This window comes from Oreochromis aureus, linkage group 9 (assembly GCF_013358895.1).
Source record: "Oreochromis aureus strain Israel breed Guangdong linkage group 9, ZZ_aureus, whole genome shotgun sequence".
Taxonomy (NCBI): domain Eukaryota; kingdom Metazoa; phylum Chordata; class Actinopteri; order Cichliformes; family Cichlidae; genus Oreochromis; species Oreochromis aureus.
The window spans coordinates 38,057,369-38,083,779 of NC_052950.1; the positions used below are offsets into that span (position 1 = coordinate 38,057,369).

Sequence of the window (26,411 nt, forward strand, 5' to 3'; positions counted from 1 at the left end):
ACACAAAGAACACATAGAGGCACAATATGACACAAAAACAGAGCCTAAAATAACACAAAGAAACTTAATCCTACAAAAAAACAAGAACATGCCAAAAACACCAAAAAACACCCAGAATGATGGAAAACAGGCACAAAACAGCCAGAAATGCAGTAAAAAGATGCAAAAGAGCCGAAAGATCACAAAGAGAAGCAAAACTGCTCGTCTGTAACTGCTCAGTGTCACACGGACGTGGGCGGAGCCAGTCGGCAGGTACGGTGACGGCACAGACGATCACATGACAGACGTGTCGATTCGTGAAAAGGTTTGATGAGCCGTGTGCGTTTCCAGGAAAGGTCAAAGGTCAGCACAGGTGTGGACGCATGTCCTGCAGTCACATTTCAGGCATGCTCAGAGCGGTCACATGTGAGGAGGGACCGAGCGTGTTCACCTGAGCTTCCTGAGACCGCCCCCTGAGGGATCCACGCTCTGGACGCCGGCCTCTGTTTGGGCCTTTTGGCGGCTGTTTCGTGATCGTTCGTCTTTTTGATCCTCGATGATGTTTTTGACTCTTTTTGGTTATTTGTGATTTTTTTTTTTTGCAGTTTTATATTTGTTTGTTGTTTTCTGGCTGTTTTTTGGTGCTTATGTTGTGATTTTGTGGTCCTTTTATGTCCGTCAGTTTTCATTTTGTGGCTGTTTTTTTTTTTTTTATCATCCTTCGTGTCTTTTTGATGCTGGTTTCTGTGTGTGGTGATGTTCTGTTGTTCTGTTTGTTGTTATTTTATGTCTGTTGTTGTTGTTTTGTGTCTTTGTGATCATTCGTGTGTTTTTTGTTGTTGTGTATTTGTTTTGGTCAGATATTACGTTTGTAAAGACGCCCCGCCCCCTCCATAAATGTGACCAGCCCACCCAGCATCGGTGACCAAGAGTAATGTTCTGATGTTGAGTATGATGCTGTTATTCTCATCGTCTGCAGCTGCAACATCAAAGTGTCGTCAGCATGAATGAATGTGTGACATCAGTGTGATTGTGCAGCACACACTCGTGTAAATTCTTGTTTGAGGCCTTTAAAAATAATCAGAAGCTATTTTCAGCCTCTCGGGCCGACGCTGCACGAACTATATATTAATATATGTTTAATAATAATAAAATAATATAAAGATAAAATAATAATAATAATAATTGTTAATTAATAATTAAATAATAATTAATAGAGGAATTCACATTATTTTCATAACAAATTAAATAATTCTCAGTGCAATAATGGAAATGACCACCAGGAGGAAACTGAACAGAAACACACCTGTGAAGATTCGGCCTCAGGTGTTTGAGGGGAGGAGTTTAACTTCAAACACAAAAGGTCCAATTAAAGAAATAAAAATAAATCCAGTTTATTAATAAGAGAAGGGGCGTGTCCAGCCAATCAGAGCGCCTGTCCCATAATAATCCAAACACAGTAGGGGAACTATTTTCCTTTAAAGGCCGGTGTAGGTATTTTATTTTATAATATTGTGATTTTTAAATGCAGCATTTCTGTGCTGTGTAAATAAACTTGACCTGTTTCAATATTTAAATGTTTTAATGTGTTTATGTGAATTAATGCTGAAGCTTAAAGTCTGATCAGGTTTAAATCCAGTGCGCATGACAGTGAAAGGCCTTTGGGAAGCTGTAAAATTTATTTTTATTTTTATTATAAAATATATTAAAAAAGGTTTTATTTAGCTCTTGTTCATCTCGGTGGATAAAGAGCGCGTGAATAATTTTCGTTTCATTGGGAGGAAAAAGGCCTTTCAGACGTTTCACAGATTTCCTCCCTTCAAACGTCTCAAAGGGATAAAAAAATCATGACATGGAATCATAAAAGAAGGATAAATAATATTAATGAGGGAGGAGAGGAGGAGGAGAGGAGGAGGGGCTTTCTCTCTCTCTTTTCTTTTTTCTCTCCGGACGCGTAAAAACGAGCAGGAAGCGCCGCGCGCACACAGGACGGAGAGCCGCGCGGAGGGAGCAGCTTCACACTAAAAGAGCAGAAGAAGAAGAGAAAAGAGGAGGAGAAGAAAAAGCGGGGGAGCAGGCGGAGGACTCTGCTGGATGTAGCTGTTTTCGGCTGTTTTGCGGGGAATGTGCGGCTCCTCCGCAGCTGCTCTCCAACTTTGCGAGTCTCTGCTCTCATGCCGAGAGGCGGACGCAGAGGATGGGAGTTACCTGGTCCTCCAGATGCCTCGCGCTCTTCCTGGCTCTGCACATAGGTGAGCGCAGAAAGTCACGCTTTGCGGGTTTTTCTCTGTAATTGCACCAAATTCCAGGATGAAAGCTGCGCTTTTAAACGTGTTTGCAGATGACGAAGAGCTTGTTTCACATTTGTTATCATGAAAGAATTTTTCTTCTTCTTTTGTGACCTTTAAAGTGTCTCTGTGGCCGCTTTTCAGTCACTTCTCATTTTTATTTCATCGCCTGCAGAAATAAAAGAAAAACACGAGTTTCGGGTGAAATGTTCTGCTTCTTTGAGTTGTTCTGAGTCTGCGCAGAGCCGAGGCCGTCCGTGGGGCAGATGGAGTGTTTTTTCTGAATCGTGTCGGTGCTGCTGTCCGGACTTTTCGTGTCCTAATGAAGCCGCGGAGACATGTGAGCGGCGGTGGGCTCCGCTTCACGTTCGCGCGTGCGCGTGTGCGTGCAAGTGTGCGCTAACAAGGGGAATGCCCCCCTCCCTCCGCCTCCTCCCCCTCCCCTCCCCGGTGTCCCACACTGGACGCGTTTTTATTTGATTTGATTCATTTTTAATTTAAAATGTGAGAAAAATAAAAACATGTTTTGTTTTATTTCGCTCTGATTTTTACGGCCCTTCTTTTGAGTGTTGAAGCTTCACAAAGGAGAGAAAGGCCTGGAACAAAAATCACAGAAATGTCGGAGCGGATCCGCAGTGCGCGTGAAGCCCGGAGGATGGAGACGGCACGAGCCCGCGTTTAACCCCTGCAGCTACTAAAAGTAAAATAAAATAAAAATAAAAATAAAATGAATAAAATATAATATAATATAATAAAATAAAATGAACCGATGCATCTCTTGTGGGCAGCCCGGCTCGTGCACGCAGGAACAGCACGTTTGATTTCAGCTTTCACATAAAAATAAATCAGGTGTTTCCGCGGGATCCGTCTAATAACTGGAAGGAACGAAATTAAAAATCTCCACGAGCAGAAACGCGGAGATGATTTCTGTTTTCTGCTGTTGCATAACGACGCTGTGGAGGAGGGCTCAGTGTGTGTGTGTGTGTGTGTGTGTGTGTGCGTGCGTGCGTGCGTGTGTGTGTGTGTGTGCACAGGGATGCTGAATTATTCAGGACGCAGAGTCCTCGGTGCTGATGTTAGTCAGAGCTCCGAGCAGGAGGTGAAGGTTTCAGATGAGGAATCAAGAGAAAATCCACGCGCGCATTTTCACGTCCTTCACGCACAGCGGTGACCATCCGAACCGAGCGAGGCCAAAATTCCACGCAGGTCATTTTTCCCTGCAGGGAAACGTCTCCTCCTCCTTCTTCTTTCACTCACAGAGAATCTGATCTTCGTCCCGTTTTCATGTTTCCGCCGTGAATCCTTCGGCGTCTCCGAAATGCTGCAGTCTGATTGGTCCGAGGTTTGGCGCGCCGCTGCAGCACAATCCTCCAAATCATTTTAACAATAAATTTATGACATGCACATCGAAAACACGGCTCATGTTCACTGTTTGGCTGCTTTTTAAACTCACACGTGGGCATCAAATTCAGAGTAAAGATCAGAATCGAAACTGTGGAGATTTTGTGGATTTTTCGGGTTAAAATTTCCGTTTTTGGCGCATTTTTACGTACGAAAATGGCCTCGTGTGTAAAGGAGGTGGGTGTGTCCGCCGCGTGAAGCTACAGCACGCTGCTTTTGGCATGACACACTGCAGGCAACAGTGTGTGTGTGTGTGTGTGTGTGTGTGTGTGTGTGGACGTGGGGTGAATGAGTGCACGCGTGCTTGATGGGAGGCGTGAACGAAAAAGGGAAATAAATTAATTAATGTGCACGACAGCGGGTTCCATCAAACAGGAGTAATAAAAACTAAATAATAATAATAAAGTAAAATAATAAATAAAAATAAAATAAAATAGTAAATAAATAAAGATCATGTGTGTGTGTGTGTGTGTGTGGGGGGGGGGGGCATTCTTTTTTTAAATGGATGAGAAATAAAAGCATCTTTGGAGATGAGAAAACAGAAATTACACGCGACAAAAACGAGTCAAAGCGACTGAAATGTGTAAGAAAGAGAAAGAAAACGGGGGAAAAAATCGAAAAATTATAAAGAATAAAACAAACGCACGCAAACTAGAAATAAAAACGCAACTTTTGCGCAAAAAAAAAAAAAATGCTGCAAAAAGCTCCAAAATTACCCCCCAAACTGTCGCAAAGCCCCGTTTGGATTTCTTTGATCCTTTATTAAAAATAAATTCCCGATAAAAACGTAAAGAAACTCAAATCTGAGCTTTTGTGAAGCGGAGACTGCGGAGGGCGCGTTTTTATTTTTTATACATTTAGTATTTTTTGGAGCTGCATGTTGCAGCCATATCATGCAGCCTATTAGAGATGATGTAATGCTCCAACATACAGCGGGCGAGAGACAATGGAGAGAGTGGGGGAGGAGGAGGTGCGCTTTCATTCATTTATTCATTCAGATTAAATTTCGGGAGCAACAGGAAGCAGAAACGTGAAACCTGCAGTGAGAAAAATCACATTAAGTTCAAAAATGTTTCCTGAAAACCGCTGAAGATTAAATATGAGGCAGAATTTAAAAGTGCGAGCGGAGAATAAAAACGCAGATTTAGATTTTATTCAAATTAAATGGTCAAAAAAATAAAATAAAAAGAGGAATTCGATCTAAAGTCCAAAAATCAACTTCGAGCTGCAGAAATGCACAAAAACCAGAATCAGGATCAGAGCTGAAGTCAAACGTGAAGAAACGCAGTGACGCTGTCACGTGCTGCATCCTGACAGGAAGTGGGACAGAGAGGAAGGAAGGGGGTTCTTTTAACGCTGCCGCACGTGCATCCTCACGCGCTCGTGTTTCATCCTCAAACTCTTTTAACCTAAACACGGATCTGCGACCTCCAATAACGAAAATTCAGCTTTTTAAAAAATAAAAAAATCATATTTTTGTTTTATTGATGAAAAACAAAACACATTTTTTCCTTCATCTGACAAACATTCAGCTGCGCGGCTCCTTTTTCTCCTGGATCACGTGGTCTGTGGAGCCTCTGCTGGTCGTATAAACAAGTAATGATTTAATGCTGTTCACTCTTTAAACACAACTACACAATGTTACTGTATAATATGACATTTTTATAAGAAAATGTGTCACTGGAGAATAAATAAATAACATTTAGTATTATTTTAAATGAAAAGCTTATTTTATGGAGATTTCTGTGACGTTTTCCTTAATTTAAATAAATAAAAAGAAATCAAGAGATATTATGGGGACACATGGGAATATTAAAAACATAAACATGTTATAATATTAAAAATATAAAAACCTTAAAATAAATCCTCCTAAAGCTGATTACAAAGAGTCAAAAATTCAAAAAGATTCTGAAATATATCCCAGATAAAAGAAACCAATAAAAATTCCAGATAAACAGATGAAATGAATCACAGTGAATACAAATATGTGCAGTTTGCTGAATTAAAAAACATGATCGAAATATTTCAGAGTTATTTTAAAACTAAACACTGAAAATATCTCACGTTGTACAAAATGTTATTTAATGAATGAATAAAACAAATTAAATAATTTTTATTCTTAAAACATTTAAAACCTTTTAAATAAAAATGATTTTTAAATATTTCAGGTCAAACTGTCTGTACGTTACAATAATAGTAATTTAAATAAGGTTCATCATTAATGCTAATCTGTGTCAGTGTCATCAGATTATATTTAAACATCGTTTAAAATAAAAGACATAATAAAATCACATGTTCACTATCAGCTGATGTGCTCGTTAAATGCAGCTCTGTGCAGATTTAATGAGTCAGAAAAACGAGGACGCAGAAACATGGAAACAATCACGAGTTTCATTTTTCAGAGGCAGATGTGCTTTCTATCCTAGCACGCCTTTACTGCCACACGCCTCACATGATTTAGTTTTTCAGACTAATGGAATGAAAAGGTTTGATGCATCTTCCAGTTCGCACCTCCAAATCTTCTCTCTGGTTGCACAAAGTAAAATTTTGTTCTCAGGCAGCGTCGAGTGAAACGTGCTCGCTGTAAGGTTTTTATTCAGATTACAGAAAGTTCACAAAAGGAGGAAGTACAGTTTGTGTTTGTGACCACAAGGAGGCGTCAGGAACACAAACGTTGTTATTTAAACAGAAACAAACACTTTGGTATTTACGCCAAAAACCTTTAAATGAAGATCTTTGTTAAATTGTTCTTTTATTTTGAAAAACCGCCTGTTTATCCACCTGATTAACATTTTTCATGCTTTAAACTTTCACTCAACATTCACGTCCCAGTGTATATATATATATATATGTTTGTATGTTTTATGTAAATATAAAACAAATGAAAGGATTTAACATACCATAAAAAAAGAACTGCTGGTATATTTTGTCCATGTTGGTAACAGGAAACAAGCTTTTATCTCCAGGTTTTGGTCTCCACCGTCTCCTCAGGGAACATATCTGCTCTCAAAGCTGCTTTATTGAAGCACTATTATGCTAACAGGAAGGGAACAGAGGGCTTTTAAAGGCTCTTACTCTGAAAATAATGATAGAAAACTGCAGTGAGAGAGCGCAGAGTGAACCAGGCCACTAAAAAGGCCTTTCCTGTTGTTGATCCTCCATAAAAATCCTGTAGTGACCCTAGCTCATTGTGGATATGTGTGGAAACAGGTAAAGTAGATCCTACGTGGGTGATCAGTCTCCCCCCTCATCCTCTAACAGCCGCGTCTCGTCCTACACGTCACGCCGTGTTAGCCCACGGTTTGATGGAGTGGAACCGGACAGCAGCCGCCATCACCCAAACCAATCAATCAGCCCGATCCCCTGCTTAACGAACCACACGCACGCAGTCACAGAGGTCATGTAAAGGGGTGTGTGTGTGTTAGTGTGTGTGACTGCATGGGTGTAGGAGGCGTGTCACATTTGGCGGGTGTTTCCCTGTCGTGTGTGTTAGTTTGCACTGATGTGTTTCTAATGAGCAGAAGGAATAAAAGCAAGACAAACTGGAGCTGCGTGATCGTAACACTGAGCTAAGACCTCTCTAAGCTCCACATTATAACTGCTTTAAATCTGTTCTCCTTAATAAACCTGTGAGAACATTTGTAGACTCCACTTGTGTAAAATAATATTAGAAATTTTGCTCTTTTATTCTCTGATGTCACTCTCAGCTGATCTGATAACTCGTGCACCGTGTGGTCATGTTTTCATCTGTTTGTCTTCTATCATCTCCTCTCTGAAAGCACCCTGCTCTTTGACAAATATCCATAAAACCGACTGAGTTTGTCTGAAATGATGTTCGGCTCGCTCTGTTTGCTGATGACTCCGGGTTTTATACATGATTTGACACAAACATGATTTCTGCTCAGTCTGCTGCAGAACAAAGCTGGGAGGGTGACCGTTGGTTAACATTTGGACTCAGACTTGTTCCTTTGATAAAAGAAAAGTTTCTATGTGAATGTTTTTGCACTGAAACAATAGTTTCTCGTACACAGAGTTGACCCAGCGTATTTAAACCTACATACAGACTGAAATGTGCAAATCAAAGATGCCAACAAAAAAGTCTTTCAGGTTTTTTTCTCCACTACAGAGGACATGATGAGCAGGTCTCAAACAAACCGTACACCTAATTAAATAAGTACAAATGTGGAGTTTCACTGAGAAAGTAGAAAAAAGGTTTAAATTGGGACAAAAATGACATTTAAGGTTTAAAACAAGATGTGAAGATGTAAAACCAGTACACACACCTTTGTCCTGTAAGCTCACACAGAAACAGTTTGCTTTAATGTAAACGTCTCCATTGTTTCTCACCACTCTTCATCCTCCTCTTCCTCCCCCTGCAGTCTCCATGTTGCAGACGGTGCTGGTCAGTGCTGGTCAATGTGACTCGGTGTTCAAGGGTTTCTCAGACTGTCTCATTCAGCTGGGAGACAACATGGCCAACTATCCCCAGGACCTGGACGACAGGCAGAACCTGCACCAGATCTGCACGTACGTTTACCACAAACACACACAAACACACAATCACATCAGCGGGGGCGGGGCTTATAGCATTGATGCAATTTATTTAAAAAGGTAAAACATTCTAAGCAGTTTTCTTACAACTGTTGAAGGTATTTGTTTTTTCCCTCTGGATCTTTGTTCCAATAAACTAGTTTGTTTAATTAAATATATTCAAATATGTCATTTAAAGTCCAGTAATGCGTAATAGCATACTAACAATAATTACAGTGCTAAGCTAGGCTAGTTCATCTTTAGGTAAAGGACATCGATCCGCGTCTAACAAACCTCTCTGATCCAACTTATTTAACCCAGCTGACCCTGTTAATCTATAAAATGAAAAATATGAAGCTGATGTAAAAGTAAAATCAGTGTCTATAAACAGTAATGGGTCCATAAGAGGTCATAATAAGACGAGAGGTCATTTCATAGTCTGCTGTCAGACTCAGAGGTTTGAAATGGAGAGAAAACTCTGCATTCACATAGAACAGGAGATGCTGTTGGAGCGTTCCTCACTGCAGTTATCGAGTTTATTGTTTCCATCCTTTTCAAAACTACAATAATGAGTCAGAGTACAGAGATCTGCTCTCATGTGCTGACAAACTGGAGCTGCAGTGGTTTGGTTTTACGGGGCCGTGTGAACTGGTCTGTCTCTAATGCTGAGCCCCATCTGTGACGCCCGTGAAGAGTCTCCCACCGCTAACCCTGAGGGGGAAACGGGTGCAGTCAGTGGGGGAGTGTGCATATGTGCAGCCCAGATGACCCCCACCACCCACCCACCATCTTCCCTTTAATCCACCATCCATCCCACCACCCAAACCGGGTGGGCACCAGATGGCATGCTGCAGCTAGGAGCCCCCACCCCTCCCCACACACACATGACTTTTTAATTCAGTGACAGCTCCATCACAGCGGTGTTGAGGCGTGGCAGGAGGTGCGCGTTAATATGCCTCCTCACACACACACACACACACACACACACACACACACACACACACACACACACACAGAGGCGTTAATTGCTCAGAGATGTAGCATCGACACGGCTCAGTTCAAGAGGTCAACATCAATAATAGCAGATTGGAAGATTGGATTAGATATGCTGTGTGTGTGTGTGTGTGTGTGTCTGTGTGCGCTGAAGCACACGTCGCCACATTAACTTGGAGGGGGATGGAAAAAAAACTGATGGGACAGATGAGAGAGAGAGGAGGACAAAGAAATAAAGAAGAAAAATAAACAAGCAGAGAGGAAGAGGAGGAGAAATCAGGCCAAGTGAGCATAGGAGGGAAAAACATGAGTATTAATATTTTATCAAACCAAGAGAGTGAAGAGGGGAAGACGAGCAGAGGAGGAGGGGCTATAGTAAAGGAAAGAAACAGGACTGAGGGACAAGGGAAGGAGGGAAGGAGGGAAGGAAACAGCTGAAGAGCAAAGTCATTACCTTCCACATATTTTATTATGTGAACCTTCAATGCACGATTTTAGTCTCCAAGTTTTAGACTGTAAAAGTTCTACATTCATAAGATGAAATAAATGCCTGTAGATTCCCAGTGTGGCCTTCAGCTGGGTCACAACACGTATTATAATAAATTCTTATATGATTTAAAAACAGCTTCTAAACTTATATGATGAGGTTTCAGGATGAGATGCAAATCTTTATAATCTTAAAAAGATTTCTTTGGACTGAATCCAAATACAAATATATTCGTATTGAATATATTTGTATTTTCACTCTGGTTTAGTTCAGAATTTTCATGAAATACTTAAAAAAACTGAACTAATGAACAACAACAATAAAATGACTTTTTTACCATTTTTCAGCTTTTGATGCTGAACGTGTCATCGCTACTGAATGTATCGTTACTACAGGTGGACGAGGAGGCGCCTAACAGCATCACGTGTAGCTGAGCTTTCCTATAGAACAATACATCGTCTATAAACACACGTTTTCTATACAAACATTCATTTGCAAAGGGCCACATGAAATAAAATCAGATAAAAGTGGAACATATGTGTTTGTACAGCAGGAGCAGAAAACCTACAAACTAAAGCAGGACTTTAACATTTTAAACAAACATGGATTGAATGTAGTTTGCAGGAGGCATGAACAGCTAACACTGTGGCCACGCCTCTTTCAAACAGATAATTAGTGGATTAATGGAGAATAAAAATATGCAGCTGCAGATTTGGGAACATTAAAAACAAAAAATAAATTGTGAGCAGTTGGAAGAAACAAAGCTTTAGTTGTATCTGGACTAAAACCATTAGAATCAGTAAAGTGCTGATTGTGTAGCAGCTTCTATTGTAAACGCTCAGTAGGCGTGCTCCTGTGTGGTAGCTGCTGAAGGCAGCCAGTATTTTGCCTTCAATATTGAAGTGTTTTTACTGGGTAATGATGGAGACGGCGGCGCTGTAACGGGCGCAGGCTGCCGCTCTCGAGCTTCAGCTTTGTTTTACTGGAATATAGAAACTAGATGAAGTTCACCGGCTGGATCTTCATAAGCTTTTCCTCTCTGTGTGTTCAGTGCTGCCAGACTCTGGGATGGCTTCCACTCTTGGCTCTGCTCCTCAGTGTAGCTGATGCAGTCAGTTTAAAAACCAGCCTCCCACTGCAGTCAAAGCTTGTGGCGTTAATGCTTGCTGTGTTTTCTCCTGCCAGTTACTGGGATAACTTCCACTCCTGTGCCACGACGGCGCTGGCGGACTGCCAGGAGGGAGCGACGGACCTCTGGGATAAACTGAAAAAGGAGTCCCGAAACCTGAATTTCCGCGGGAGTTTGTTTGAACTCTGTGGCGGCGGCAACGGAGCCCCCAGATCTGCCAACGCCAAGGGCCTCGCCTTGGTCCTAACCACACTGCCCACCATACTGACTTGGCTGGCGTTTTAACAGAAATGAGGAAAAACATGGAAACACAAAGCGAAAAGAAGTAAAAAAAGAAAAAAAAAGGAAAAATCCAACTGAAAAAAGAAAATAGGAGAAGAGTGATAGCTGCTCTTCAAAAATACTTCAAAGTTTGAATTCATCACAAGAAAATACACCCCGAATGGATTTTTACTGCTAGGTCACCGTACGGCCGCCCGGGTCGCCTTCCTGGGACATCTGCAGGCCGCCGTCCTCCCGGAGCGTTCATCCAATCACACGCAGACCCGACCCAGAGGCCAATAACATGAAATATTCAACAAGCCGTTGAGCTGAAACGATGACAATGATGAAAACGTGATGGATTCCCGTCCGCTTACAACCGTGGAATTACACAGTATTAAAGTCAACCATGAATTATTGATGTTTAGTAGGCTCGGCCGAGACAGCACTGTGTGACTGCAGGGTGCTGACACTGTATCAGGCTATATATTAGAGTCCCCATATAGCCTATGGTACATATTCATGTGTAACGCGAGGCCACAAAATCAATAAGACGAGCCAAGGCCTCGAGCCGATTCAGACCTGACGCCTCATTTTCACCACGGACAGATTCTCCTTTTTCTGTTTTTTTATTACGCCAAGTAGACTCAGTGGTATATTTGATGGACTGAATGCTTCGTGTAATATTTGTACTCGTATTGGCTGTTTGTTGTTTTCAGGCCACGGTCACACCAGCGCTAAATGGAGTCGTAATAACTGGCGGCAAAGACAGCTTATCAAAATTACACATTGACTTTCACAGGCAGAAAAACTGCAATGACACTACTGACCTTTGGCCCCTGCAGCATGGCTCTCAATCAACAGTATCCTTACATTCATAGTGTTGTACTTGGTTGTGGAGCTGGCCAGGTTGCTGCCATGCCACGTTTCTGGTGTGACCGTAGGCTTGTTTTTCTTGACCAAACTCTGAGGTGCAGCGATGTGGTGGAGTATAAAGCCTGCTTGTCCTTAAAGAACAGTTTATACTGTTGTTAATGTGCATGATATCAGTTCAGAGACCCTCAAAACATTTCAGGAAATGGGCACAAAAACATTAAATGTTTTATAAGACGTTGTCAGGTTCAAGTTAGTTTTTGCTTCTGTTGGAAGGAAACTTGTATTATCTCGATGTTTCATTTCTGTATTATTAGAATTTTTCATTTTGTTACTGCTTTTTGTTGGTAATATAAACTCAACACTTCCTGTAACAGTTTCAAATTAAAAGCCCTTAAGAAACGATCACAACAAAGAACAACAAAAAGTGAAAATGGCACAGTTACATTTAAGCAACAGCTGATGACAGGTGACTATATATTGTGAATAATAAGGACATACAGCTGACTTTTAACCAAGTATTGCGTTATTAATGTTATGGACAGCATTAATTTTTAACTCTTTTATTTACAAGTGCATAAAGCACTCAAAAAGCTTAAATTCAAAGTAATAAGCCCTCCTGGGCACCAGCACATAGTGCCAGGTAGTTACTATGCAACATACTAGATGTTTTAATTTTAGCTTTTTAAAAAAGAAATAAAAGATTAATTGCCATTATTTAGACATTTTTTTATTTATATGCTGGCATTTATTGTGCAACCACTTAAAATCTGTCCATGGTCATAAAACAATAGTCAAGAAGCTAGCTAATGTTAGCTAGCTAGCTGTAACTTGACACCTCTGTTTAAAGTTTTTGTAATGTAAACTTATAAAATAATGAACACATGATGAGCTAACAAACTTTGTAATCCAGATCAACCCTATGAGTTTTGATGAGACCACTAGAGTACTTTACTATGTTGGTTAGTTAGCAAGCCAGCATTAGCTAACATTAGCCAGAGGTAGGCTAGCTTGGAGGGACTATTTGGATTCACACAACTAAAGACATTTCCTAAACTGAATCTAACTCACTGTTTTGGCCCCACTAGATTAAACTGGCTTTATTCTGGCTAATGTTTGCTAACTTGTTTGTAATCATGTAAAGGTACTTTACCGCAGTTAACAGTTAGTAGAATTACATGATTTAGGCTATGCCCAGTTAAATATTATAACATTATAACAGTCATTATTATTATATTATAACAGTCATACGTAAGAGACATGCATAGCTTATGTCTTAGATTTGTTTTCCCAGGTTGTATTTGGAGACAGACTTTATTTATTTATATCCACTGTTCTTCCTGCGATGATCAGAGAGCTACTGTTTAATTAAAAACTACAAATTTCTGTTTGAGAATATAAGCTAGCTGTAACCATATTGTGTCCACACCTCCAAATCAAGCATGACTCAGTGAAGCAGGCTATGCCCAAAGTGAATCAGCGTGTAATAACTTAGCAGTATGGCACTAGTTTAGCTAAGACATGACGTTTAAAGAGATTAGAGTAGCTAGCAGGTTGGAGGCTAAAGCAGATTGTATTTGTGTTAGCAAGTAAATTGGATTGCTGTGGGTTGGTAACTAAAACATATTACATCAGGTTAGCCAACAGTTTGTATTTGCAGCTAAACCAAACACTGTTTAGCTTTAGCTTCTCCTTCATGAATTACCCTTCAGGTAGAACATTTCCTCACAGAGTTGATGATGAATGTCTTAAATCACTGTAGCCAAAACCATCCTGGTTTATAGCTCGAGAAAGTTGTTCAGACGTGCTCATTTCCTGAAATCCCACGAGACCAAGGACTCCGACTGATGGAAACTTGTTTTGGATGTGAAAGTAGCAACACATTGAAATTAACTTTAGTTCCTGTTGGTGGGTAACATCCGCCATCTTTCATATCAGCACAACCACGTGTTAGAAACGAATGACTTTGAGAGCTAAACGGTTACTGCGAGGAGAAGCCGAGAGCAATACGAAGACGCGACTTCATGGCCAGTGTAGCTGAAAAAAAAAAACCACGAAAAAATGATGATTAAAAAAAATCAAACCGTGGCTGAAGAGTGATATGACTGTTGCCATTAAGCACATCCCCCCTTTTCATACCAGTGATCCATACTAGACGACCTTAGCGGTGATATATTTTAGGTCTGTATGTTAGATTAAAAGCAGAGTCCCAACAGTATAGTAGCATCATGAACTACATAAATACAGTAAATGAATTTGAGGGAGTTTATTTCTTTGCCGAGGCACCGACAATGTTTCCACTGCCTTCTGATGAAAAAATGTGTACTTCTGTTTGTTTGTTTGTTGGTTTGTCTCTTTGTTTGTTTATGGGGATGTTGCAAAAAGAGTTTAAAAAAATATCTTATGAAAATCATCTAAGAAGAGAAAATGTATATGAAAAAGGATTTTAAGAAAATAAAAACTCTATTATAGATAATCTATCCCAGACTTTACAGATTATAGGCCTACTGAGATATTAAAAGATGAATAAATAAATAAAAGATTGCTAAAATGATGAAGAGTATTAAATAAAACGACAACTGTTTGAAAATGATTGTGTGCTGTGGTTTTAATCTGGCTTGCTGAGTTTGAGATGATGGAGCCGGGTTTGCAGTGTTTTCATTATTAATGAAGGAGAGTCCCTGAGCTGCCACATGTCTCAGCTCTCAGTTTATATTGACTGAGACAAAGAGGTTCAGGAGGAAGAGGAAGGGGGGAGGAGGAAGAAGGTTGACTGCGTATCCTGCTGAAGAAGTCATTTGGATAATTCATGCTGCCAAAACCCTCAAAACGACCTGGATTTGATTTTATATGGACCGTTAAGTCTTTAAAATATCTGATGAACATCACAGGATGAAAATAAATCTGGTTTTCATGCGTCAGGCGGACACATTAAGGAAATATTCTCAGTAATTACCTTTTGTTTAACTGATTTTTTGCAGCATTCGGCGTAAGATCTTCAGATCTTCTGATGCTTTAATGACAGAATATTCTTGCTGATGAATAACAACATCGGCAACCTTCTTCTGTCTGGGAAATATCAATAGTTGCCCGGTGGATGAACTGAATGTATTTACTGATTGGAAGCATTTGCAGTGACCAACTGGTCATCCAAAAGTTGAGCAATAAACGTAACCAATGGGAGCACAGACTGTGTGGTGGGAGGCAACCTGTCTCCAAACAATCACAGTCACCTCTGACTGCTGGCAATCACTTTTAGATTGCAAATAATTGCTGACTAATTTCCAAACAGATTGGCAACATGTTGCAATCAGTCTGAGTCAGTCTGTGCTGATGAGCACGACTCCTGCGACGTGTCTCATGTGGTTGTGTTCTGGTTATATTTCTGTATAAAAGCCAGGTTGCTGGCCACACGTGTAAGTTAGCAATGAAATTGCTGTCCTGTAGCAACTACATCACTGTTTGTGATGGAATCAACAGATGACATCAGGTTTGCAGTTTTCGCCAGTTTAAACAGTTAATTGTTGTATTTTCACAAACAGGTTGCCTGTTGGTAGCAAACTGACTGCGTCTGACTTCCACTGTCTTCAGACACCGACGTTGCTTTGAAGACAGCAGCTGACAGCGAGTGGTCGCAGACATGGTCCACATCTCTGAAGAAACCATTTCAAAGGCAACATAATCACAAGATCATTACATACAGGTGCAATAATTTGGGTCATGTCTCCAACCACTTATTCCCCTCGTGTGTCTGCAGCTTCAGTATTTGGACCCTTTCAGCAGCAGTTTTGGGTCAATTCTGCCTAATTTTACCAGCTGCGACATAATGCATTAACAATTAAAATGTAAAAAAAAAAAAAGTTAACATTTTTGAATGTACATGTGAATATGGGAGACACAAACAACCTGCTGCTTAACACCGAGAAGACTAAGGAGCTCATCGTGGACTACAGGAGGAATGCTGACCCACATCCACCCATCCACATTAAGGGGACGGCTGTGGAGCGTGTGAGCAGCTTCAAGTTCCTGGGAGTCCACATCTCCGAGGATCTCACCTGGACGACCAACTGCTCCAAGCTGGTCAAGAAGGCTCACCAGCGCCTCTTCTTCTTGAGGACTCTGAGGAAGAACCACCTGTCCTCAGACATCCTGGTGAACTTCTATCGCTGCACCATCGAGAGCATCCTGACCAACTGTATAACAGTCTGGTACGGGAACTGCTCCGCCTCGGACCGGAAGGCGTTGCAGAGGGTCGTGAAAACTGCCCAGCGCATCGCCGGAGCACCACTTCCTGCCATAAAGGACATCTACAGGAAGCGGTGTCTGAAAAGGGCTGGGAAAATCATCAGAGACCCCAGTCACCCATCACATGGACTCTTCACCCTCCTGCCCTCTGGGAGGCGCTACAGGAGCCTCCGGACTAAGACCACCAGGCACCGGAACAGCTTCTTCCCCACAGCTGTCAGACTCCTGAACTCTGCCTCCTGACATCTGACCCACGTTAAACTCATGGACTGAACATACACACACCCACAACCACTAGCACTTTACCACTACTGTATAGTTCTGTGTAAATATCATTCTGTACATACGATAATTTTTAACCTTACAACTGTTTACAACTTGCATAGTTCCCATTTCTGTATAACTGTATATCTCAGATTTCTGTATAGTTTTTATTTCATATTTATATCCTGTTCATAGCCTGTACATAGCTTGTACTCACTACAGCCTGTACATACTTATAGTTATAGAATATTCATAACATACTTCACACTGTGTACATTATAACATACCATAATAGACCCATTTCTGTAATATACTTACACATCTCTATTATTGCTAATTTATATTGTAATATATCTATATCACGACTAAAGCACTTCTGGATGGATGCAAACTGCATTTCGTTGCCCTGTACCTGTGCATGTGCAATGACAATAAAGTTGAATTCTATTCTATTCTATTCTATGATACATGAAAATTTTCTTGTTTACATGTGCGCAAAAAGACAAATTCAACATCAGAATTAACTTTCTTCAGATGTCTGTTACTTTACTCCAACATCCTGAAAAAATATTAAAAACTACAATATTAATAAGCTTTACAGATTTTTATCTTGGAGGCAAAACTACACCCAAGTTTTTCTTAGATTTGAACTAAGTATAGACTCGGGCATTCGCAAATGGTGGAAAAAGGTAAAAATCATAAAAAAAATAAGATAAAATGACTAAGTTTAAATACATAGATGGACAAATCTGGGACTGAAAGATGAATCCAGTTGCTGCAGTTCCTCTAATGTCCAGCAGAAGCTCCAGCAGTGACTCGGTCAGCTTAGACTCCCATGTTCAAATGTCCCGATCGATCACCCAGTCCAACAAACGACTCCAAACGAGACTCAGTATCAGAATAATCTGTTTGACAAGTTCTTCATGGGTGCAGCCAACAAATGCATCCTTACAAATATGGACACACAAAAGTCCTGAAGTCCTTTTGGCTACAGCAGGAAATATGACTAAACTGAGCACAGCAGAGGCGGTCACAGGACCTGTAGGGTCACAGGAGCCCGCCCCGGCTGTCACAAGACGGGCGGTGGGAGCACACCTGGGCAGGCCTGCCGCAGGGCTAACAAACTCCACACATGAGTTCAAACCCTCCTCGCCTTCTTGCTGTGAGGCGACAGCACTGACCGCTGCACCACCGTGCCACCCACAGTAGTTCTGATGCCACTGAAGAAGTCTGGAAACCAGTTGCAGGTTTTCCAGCCATTTCACTGACCCAGCGTCCACTCATGAACACTAAACCAGAAATCCCAACATCACAAACTGATGAGATCAGGATGAAACCAAATATGTGGACTAACAGAGGCTGTTGGGACAAAAAGGCCGATACTACACAGATCTAAGGTTTAACTTTAATGACGTGTCTGGACCTGTAGTAATGAATGATGCTGTTATTGTGTTTTTACTTGTTGCAGGTTATTTTCCTGCAGGTTTCCTGTGTGTCTGTAACGTGGGTGCCCGTGTCAGACAGGAGGACGTTTTCCTGTCAGCTGCTCCACAGCTGTTCAAATTCTTTAAGGTTTAATGAAGCTCGGTGAGATTCTGATCCGAGCTGCAGTATGCGTGCCGTGGGCTCCCGCGGGGATGCGCATGCATGCCGTGTTTCTGCATTAATATGGATGTGACGGGGAGGGAAGCGGGGACCGGGCAGATCCTCACAGAACATGGAGGAAACGTCCTCCACTTCCAGTCAGCAATATTTTAGCTCCTCCTCACGGAGAAGCTCGAAACACCTGCAGACCTGGAAAAAGAGGAGATGATTCATCAGGATTTCATGTTAAATCCAATATTTCCTTCTTCTATAAGAAAACAATAAAAAGAGTCCAATATAAATAAAAACAGGATCAGCTTTAAAGGCTCCAAATATTCAAGTACTCTCATGTTAATTTGAATATCTAAAAAAGACAAATGTGTTCATGTCCAGATGTTACAACACAAAGAGAAGCTCACCTGTGTTTAATATTAAAAAACCTGAAACCAGACAAGCAGCAAAATGAGACAAGAAAAAATCCTGGAGATGGAAATAAAACCCTGAGCTGCAGTAATTGCCTGTAGGAAACAAGAGCAGGCGAGATTTGAGGCGAGCTGCTCATTAAACATGTATGGAGGGAAGCCTGCAGGATGGAGGAAGTCCCGCGGGATCCGGAGGCTTCTAATAGTCTGACCCCGTTTTTTCCTCAGCCTGCATCTTTTCTGAAATAACACCGTGAACAGGAGCTCACACCGACTCGGCCTCATTTGTTTTTGCAACACAAGTGTGATATAATACGATAGAAGTCAGACTGGAGTTACTGAAGACCAGCCAGAGGCTCGGGCCATGAACGACTGATGGGTCATACAATCAATCAGATTCAAAGGAAACACAAAAGGAAACAAAATAACCATAAAAAACCCACCAAATAATAAAATTTGTGCAAGAAAAAAAACCATAAAATGACAAAAATGAGAAACAAAATGGCCTTAAAATAACAAAAAGGAAAAATGTCCCCAAAGAATGAGAAATAATATAAAACAAAATCAAAATGAGCACAAAGATCCAGAACATGACACAACAGACCAGCAGAGACGCACAATCACCCCAAACAGAAGAAGTACAAAGAAAAGTAAATTTACCAGAGAAAGAAACACAAAAGGTTTCTGCAAATTTGACTGACACAAAATAAAAAAAAAACAAAAAATGACAATAAATTTAACAGAGACACAAAATCACCAAAGTTACAAAATAAATATGAATTTAAAAAATGTGAAAACCTAAAAAAAGACACAAAATAACCAGAAAGTGAACAAAATGATAAAGTCAGAGAAAAGAAACACACACACACACACAGACACAGACACACATACAGACACACAGACACACACACACACACACACACACACAGACACAGACACACACATACAGACACACAGAACACACACACACACACACACACACACACAGACACACAGACACACACACACACACACACACACACACACATACAGACACACACACACACACACACACACACACACACACACACACACACACACACACACACACACACACACACACACACAGACACACACACACACAGACACACAGACACACACACACACACACACACACACACACACACACACACACACACACACACACACACACACACACACACACACACACACACACACACACACACACACACACACACACACACACACACACACACACACACACACACACACACACACACACACACACACACACACACACACACACAGACACACACACACACACACACACACACACACACACACACACACACACACACACACACACACACACAGACACACACACACACACACACACACACACACACACACACACACACACACACACACACACACACACACACACACACACACACACACACACACACACACACACACACACACACACACACACACACACACACACACACACACACACACACACACATACAGACACACACACACACACACACACACACACACACAGACACAGACACACACACACACACACACACACACACACACACACACACACACACACATACAGACACACAGACACACACACACACACACACACACACACACACACACACACACACACACACACACACACACACACACAGACACACACACATACACACACACACACACACACACACACACACACACACACACACACACACAGACACACACACACACACACACACACACACACACACACACACACACACACACACACAGACACACAGACACAGACACACACACACACACACACACACACACACACACACACACACACACACACACACACACACACACACACACACACACAGGCCCCTAACCCTAAAAATGTCAACAAATTTTAAAAATGATCAAAATGAAACAAAATGACCAAAAACAGGAAAAACGAAGCAGACAGATGAAACGTCGTCCACGGTGACAAAGAGACGTCTGAAATGTAAAAACTCAGAGTCAGACACAGAATCAAGAGCAGGATGTAACAAAGCTGAGACGAGCCAGCTGTGCAGGCTGCTGCTGAACATTACTGTGCGTGTGACAGGCTCCAGAGAGGCCACGCCCACAGCGGTCTCATTCACACGTGTGACGAGGCTGCGGTCACGTCCTCTGAACATCGCAGATCCTCCTCTCACAGACGATGGCTTCAGCTTCAGGTTGTTAAAGCTCAAAACTATGAGGAAAATGCTCTTTGTGTGAAAATACATATTAGCACAGAGGGGCGTGTCCTGAAACCTCAGCTGGAAACAGGAACCCGGCGTTCCCTGCTGAGGTCACGCCTGAGGTCACGCCTGAGGCAGGGAGCTCCTGGAAGGTGAGAGCAGGGATCCTGTTCATTCAGAAGTGCTGATTTTAGACTAATTCTACATTTATACACACTAAGCGATGCTGCTGCTCGCCTACAGTCACAAACATGCAGTTTGGAAACGCCTCTGGACCACGTGTGGAACATCTTTAATGACATCATGTGACCAATAACACGGCTGCTGTGAGGTCACTGCACCAACAGCCCGTCAGAGAGGTGTGGTGAATTCAAACACACCTGCAGGTACAACAGGACTGCAGTGCAGCATTACGCAGACCTAGAATAACATCTTTAGTACCAGGGGCACGATGTGAGCGGTCCGACGGCGGCGATGGGCTCAGGATGGCGGTCTGCGGAGAATCACTCTGGGACGTTGTAAAAACAGACATTTAATCTGTGAAATTCAAAGCAGGCCGGCAGCTCGGCCTCTGTGAAGCCGGAGGACTAAAATAACCTCCTCTCTCTTCTTTGGGATTTCAGCTGGTGGCGTAAATGGGGCGCATATCGGCCCGTTCCCCCCGGAGCAGCACCGACTCCAGAAGACTATTATGTGGGAATCAGCGGGGACCTGAATCGAGGTTGTGAGCCGTGGCTGTTGGGCAGAAAAGGCCAACCGACGTAAACGTGTCCGGCTGCTGGTCACAGCAGACGAGGCTAAAACTGAGTTTGCTGATGTTTAAATGGGTCGTCGGCCACACTTCATCCCGAGGACGAGCTGCAGAAGTGGATTAGTGGGTTGGTGGAGAGTTTCTGACAGCAGAGAGTCACACAAACTCTTCACGGCGACTTTTAGGAACAAAACAAGTTGATTTCTGCAGATTTACATTCACCAGGTTACAGGAGATGGTCTCGGGTCAGGTTGATGAAGCCTTTAAGTTTGGAATTACAGATCAGGCTGCTGATGGACGAACCCTGGATCAGCACTACCCGGGGGCATGTTAAGGGTTTAATCTTATCAAAGAAAATTCTTACAGAACATCAGAATTTTAAGATTTTGCCTATAATTTCATGGCTTTTAATGCTGGGAGGCTTTGTGAATACAGGCCCAGGAAGCTGCTGGTCCCAGCCCGAGAACAAACAGAATACGAGTGTTTCCCCCAGATGTCAGACTCTTCCTTTAAACTCCAGATTACTGAAACCTGCACGGAGCAGACAGCCGACACATGACAGCCGTCTCCTCCGACGTAACGTATCAGACTCTGACAGGAAGAAAACCAGACGACGTCTTCGCTTCTGCTGCTTCCATTTCAAAACTGTCCATCATCCGTCTGACAGCCCCGCGGGAGTGCGGCGATAAATCTGCAGACGACTCCTTAAATGGTGATGATTCAGGGGTCAGACCGCAGAGGAAACAGAAGCTCTGTCTGATTACACTGATTTGTTCCCCGGTCCAGCAGGAACCAGCGCTCGCCCCTGCCAGCGCACTTTAGAACTGGGTCATTGCTAAATATATTAGTGCTCCAGCCGCCTGCACCAGCTCGGGGCGCCACTTTGAATGCAGAGCATGAACACACGGGCCGGGCCGGCTCTACGGGACCGCTGCAGCATCTCGGCTCCCTTCCAGCATCCCCACGTGAGCCGCACAGACCCGTCACGTGACGTCTATTGATAGAACTGCAGAGAGCAAAAAATAATCTGGGCAGCAAACAAAGCAGACATCCAAAAATCAGGCAGCCAGCTGGCAGGAAGGAGAAGCTTCACTGCGTCCCCTCGAAAAGGAACCAACCAAGACGCTCAGGCCTCCCCAGTTTACTTCGTACTGTGGGATTTCTGCCTTAGAAGAACTACGACTGCACCCTCTGCAGCTGCCAGCACTTCAACTCTAATATTCCAGCCATAAATTTAGGAATAAAACGATTTCCAGACTCAAACCCAGCAGAAGTGGTGAAGCAACAACACGAGCAGCACCTCCTTTTAGCCGACTCGCCAGGTTGTGGTGACTGATGGGTTCAGATTATTATGTAGTGTATGGACTGTGTAGGTTTCTGTTTCGTGCAACTTGGGCAACATCAGACAAACACACAATTTATGGAAGCACAACTGAAAATTATTCATAATAAAGTTTGAGTGCTGGGCGAAGACAGATGGTCTTAAAGTGAAAACTGGAGGAACCGGAGTGCTGGCAGGTAAGGAGGTGGTCGTGCAGGTGTCCTCGGGACAAAACAGGAAAAAGTGAGGAATAACAGCAGGTACAGGTTTGCATTCCTCTACACTGACTGTGCAGTTGTGCCTGCAGCTTATGTGCATGTTCCTGAGAGTCTCCAGTCAGGATGCACTGAGCTGGCAGCCAACACCAGCCTAACCAGCAGTCCTCACCAACCAGGCCTAACCAAGCAGTTTGTAGAGTCTAAAACTCTGAGAGATTACATCTCCTGGCTGGTTTGGGAACACCAAACCTTCCGGCACATCGGTATATACCAATGAAGACGTGGTTTGACGGCCATTAGAACAGGTTCCAGGTCTGATGTCTGATGCACACCCAGTTACTTTATTCTGACCTGAAATTAAACAGAAATGAGGGGAAAAGAGTTAAAGTTATTCTACGTGCATCAAAAACTATTTTTATCCAGAGATGCTCTTTGCTTTTCTCTAAATCACAGCGTTAGCGTCATGAGTGAAACAGGGTTGATGAGTTCGAGGACCTGCTTCTGTGGAACAGCTTCTGTCCTGCAGACAGTCGCTCATTAGTTGCTAAACTGCTGCAGAGAGCCTGCAGACTCTTTGGCTCCATTAGGAAACTTATGAGTTTGTCCTCAGTGAATAAACGAAGGCTGAGCTTTAAAAGATGATTTCAGTCCAGACGAACAGTTAGAAACAGACTCCTGTGAACGCATCAGCAGCAACTTTGGCATACAGACTGGAGCAGTCAGGGATTGAACCACCAACTTTCCAGTCAGTGGATGATCTGCTCTGCAGCCACAACTAAAAAATAAACTCTAACCTGTCAGTTTTAATGTCATTTTGTAACTTTTGTGATCTTTTTAGATGTTTTTTAAACGTTCTGTCATTTTTTATGATCCATTAAAAACTTTATTGGTGGTCTTGAACATTTTATGTGTTAATATTTTGTTTGTTTATGTCTTTGAATAGCTGTTTGTCTTTGCTGTCTTTTCTAAATTCAGCCCAAACCCGTGAGGCAGACGTAGTCACATATATTACTCATCACTGCTCAGCTGCATCGACGTGATCGTTCTCCTGACTGAATCTGCTCGACCTTAAAGGTCGGGGGGCTTCGTTTTGAATCTAAATTCCTAAATTGTTGAAGCCTGTTGGACCTCAGACTCATAAAAACTTTGGCTGTGACGCGACGACCAGCCGAGTTCAGTCAAAGAAAACAGGACGGGCCGACTCACCCCGGAGAGAAGAAAACCGCCATTAATCAGCTGACAGAGACGGTGAGAGATGAAGCCGGACACTGTAGGTCATATAGGACCACACACTCACACACACACACACACACACACACACACACACACACACACACACACACACTCTGGGAGTGTGCTAATGAGTTTATTACATTCAGCCCTCAGACAATAAATGAAGCAATCAATCACAGGGGGAACATCTGTGGAGCTCCTCTTAATTGCACAACAGCCTCATCAGCACTTTAACATAGCGAGGAAGAGGAGGAGGAGAAGGAAGAGGAGGCAACATTTGTACTCCATGACTAAAAGACAAGACGGAGGAAATGAATGGCTGCTCGATTTTCACACATTTTCACAGGAGGAGGAGGGGTGGTGTTAGAGAGGGAGGCAACATCTGCGGAACATTTTAATCACACAGCAGCTTCATCAGCACTCGAGGAAGAGGAGGAGGAAGAGGAGTAATATTAGAGAATATGTATTGCACCTCTGTAAGGCTGCACACAAGTCATTAGGGCTCCAACACATGATGAAGAGGACGAGGAAACATCTGTGCCACACTGTCCTAATCCCCCAGCAGGCCTGTCAGGACTGCAGTGCTGAGGAGGAGGAGGGGGAGGTGTGATAGAGACATCAGGTCACAGTTTAAGGGACGAGGAGGGGGGAGAGTGATGGTCCAATGTGAGGTGATGGTGGTGCTCAGTGTATTTGAGCCTCCACGTTCTCCCCAAAATGAGTAAAAATCCACCTGTGACCTCCGACTTGAGCCACAATTAGCGCCTCCGAGTGTGAGGCTGTGAAAGGGCCTGCTCCTGCTGAGGGAGGGCTTCAAGCACCTTGGGCTCCTTCAGGTGGTGGAGGAGGTGTGATAAAGACATCAGAGAGGAGCAGGACTGGCTCTGTGGTGAGTGAGGAGGAAAGTTTCCTGCTCTGTTATGGTGAAGACAGCGATGGCAAGCATGATGATCTGCGTTCCCACCCTCACCTGGAAACACCTCGTGGTCCTCCCTGTAGAGCAGGAGACGGTTGCCGTGGAGATGGAGGTCTGAGTCTGCTCTGAGACCAGATGCATGGATGGGTATGTGAACCTTGAATCATGCTGTTTCCGAGTTTTCTCCAGAACAGAGGGTTAGGATGACGAGCGAGACGTGACGGCGTTATTTAGAGGTGTAAAGTTACTTTCTGGAAACATCTGGAGCCCATCTGCAGAGAGTTTGTCAGCTAGCTTGATTACTAAGCTTCGTTTATAGATGTTAAATATTTCAAAATGCATAAAACAAGTAAAACCCCAGGCAGCTGTTATAAAGGAGGAAATTATCTCTAGAGACCAGTTTGTGTATGAGGCTGTGAACGTGGAGTCTGTAACTGTGCTGGAGCCCCTGCTGGACGTCAGAGGAACTGCAGCTTTTAGCGCTTCCACGCGTCATGTTTCAGACAAACTGTTGTGGACACTGAATAAGTCAGACATGATTTTTTTCATGAATCTGTCCAAACTGAGGTCCCGATGAGTCTGCAGGTTTCTCCTCCTCGTCCTCCTCGCCCCAGCTCTCATGTTTGGTGAAGCTGATTTCCACGTGTTCCACACGGCTCTGAGTCATACATGATATTTCCCTGTTCACACACTTAGCCCGGTTGGAAGGTGCTCACGGTACACGCAGTCCACCTCCTCATCGCGTGTTATTGGGTTACAGCGGCGCTAACTGAGTTAGGGGCGGTCTATACGGCGCTCATCCCTGCAGCTGCGCCAAACTGAGTTAAGGAGTATCTAAGAGTGCAGTGATATCTCAGGAAGCGTCTGCCTTTATGCACACATCAGCGAGGCCATAAATGAGTTAGGATCTCCGTCTTATGCTGCAGTTTTGTTTCCAATCGAGTTAGGGAGCGTCCACTCCCGTACAGCACATTAACGAGGAGATAAATGGTTTAGGAGGTGGTGACAACGGGGCAAAGAAGGGAAAAAGGTCCCCTTGAATGTATCTACGTGCAGGAATTTTATAAGTATAAAGATGATTTTGGCTGAGTCTGCTGGAGGCTCGGATCTGTGGTCCTGGAGTTAGCCTACGTGTGAGTAAAGTTGCTAGTTAACAAAAGTCAGTGCTCAGGAAAACTATGGAAACCGTCACGAACTGTTTACACCTGAGAACTGAAGAAGCAACAGCACGCCAACCTAACAACGTTAGCCGGTGGACGCT

The 26,411-nt window shown here is 42.9% G+C and overlaps 1 protein-coding gene across 1 annotated transcript; it reads left to right on the top strand.

Moving 5' to 3' along the window:
• Positions 1–1,984: 1,984 nt before the first annotated feature.
• nrn1a (neuritin 1a) lies at positions 1,985–14,525 on the top strand. Its single transcript, XM_031759485.2, has 3 exons — positions 1,985–2,231; positions 8,048–8,195; positions 10,864–14,525. Exons 1-3 carry the CDS (start codon positions 2,177–2,179, stop codon positions 11,090–11,092), a joined length of 432 nt encoding a protein of 143 aa, XP_031615345.1. The 5' UTR covers positions 1,985–2,176; the 3' UTR covers positions 11,093–14,525.
• The last annotated feature ends 11,886 nt before the right edge of the window (positions 14,526–26,411 follow it).

What these genes read in the sequence shown, in the direction of transcription:
- nrn1a (XM_031759485.2), top strand. Translation starts at nt 2,177, where the DNA reads ATGGGAGTTACCTGGTCCTCCAGATGCCTCGCGCTCTTCCTGGCTCTG. An exon ending in CTTCCTGGCTCTGCACATAG is followed by an intron (nt 2,232 to 8,047) that starts GTGAGCGCAGAA and finishes CTCCCCCTGCAG; the next exon opens with TCTCCATGTTGCAGACGGTG. An exon ending in AACCTGCACCAGATCTGCAC is followed by an intron (nt 8,196 to 10,863) that starts GTACGTTTACCA and finishes TTCTCCTGCCAG; the next exon opens with TTACTGGGATAACTTCCACT.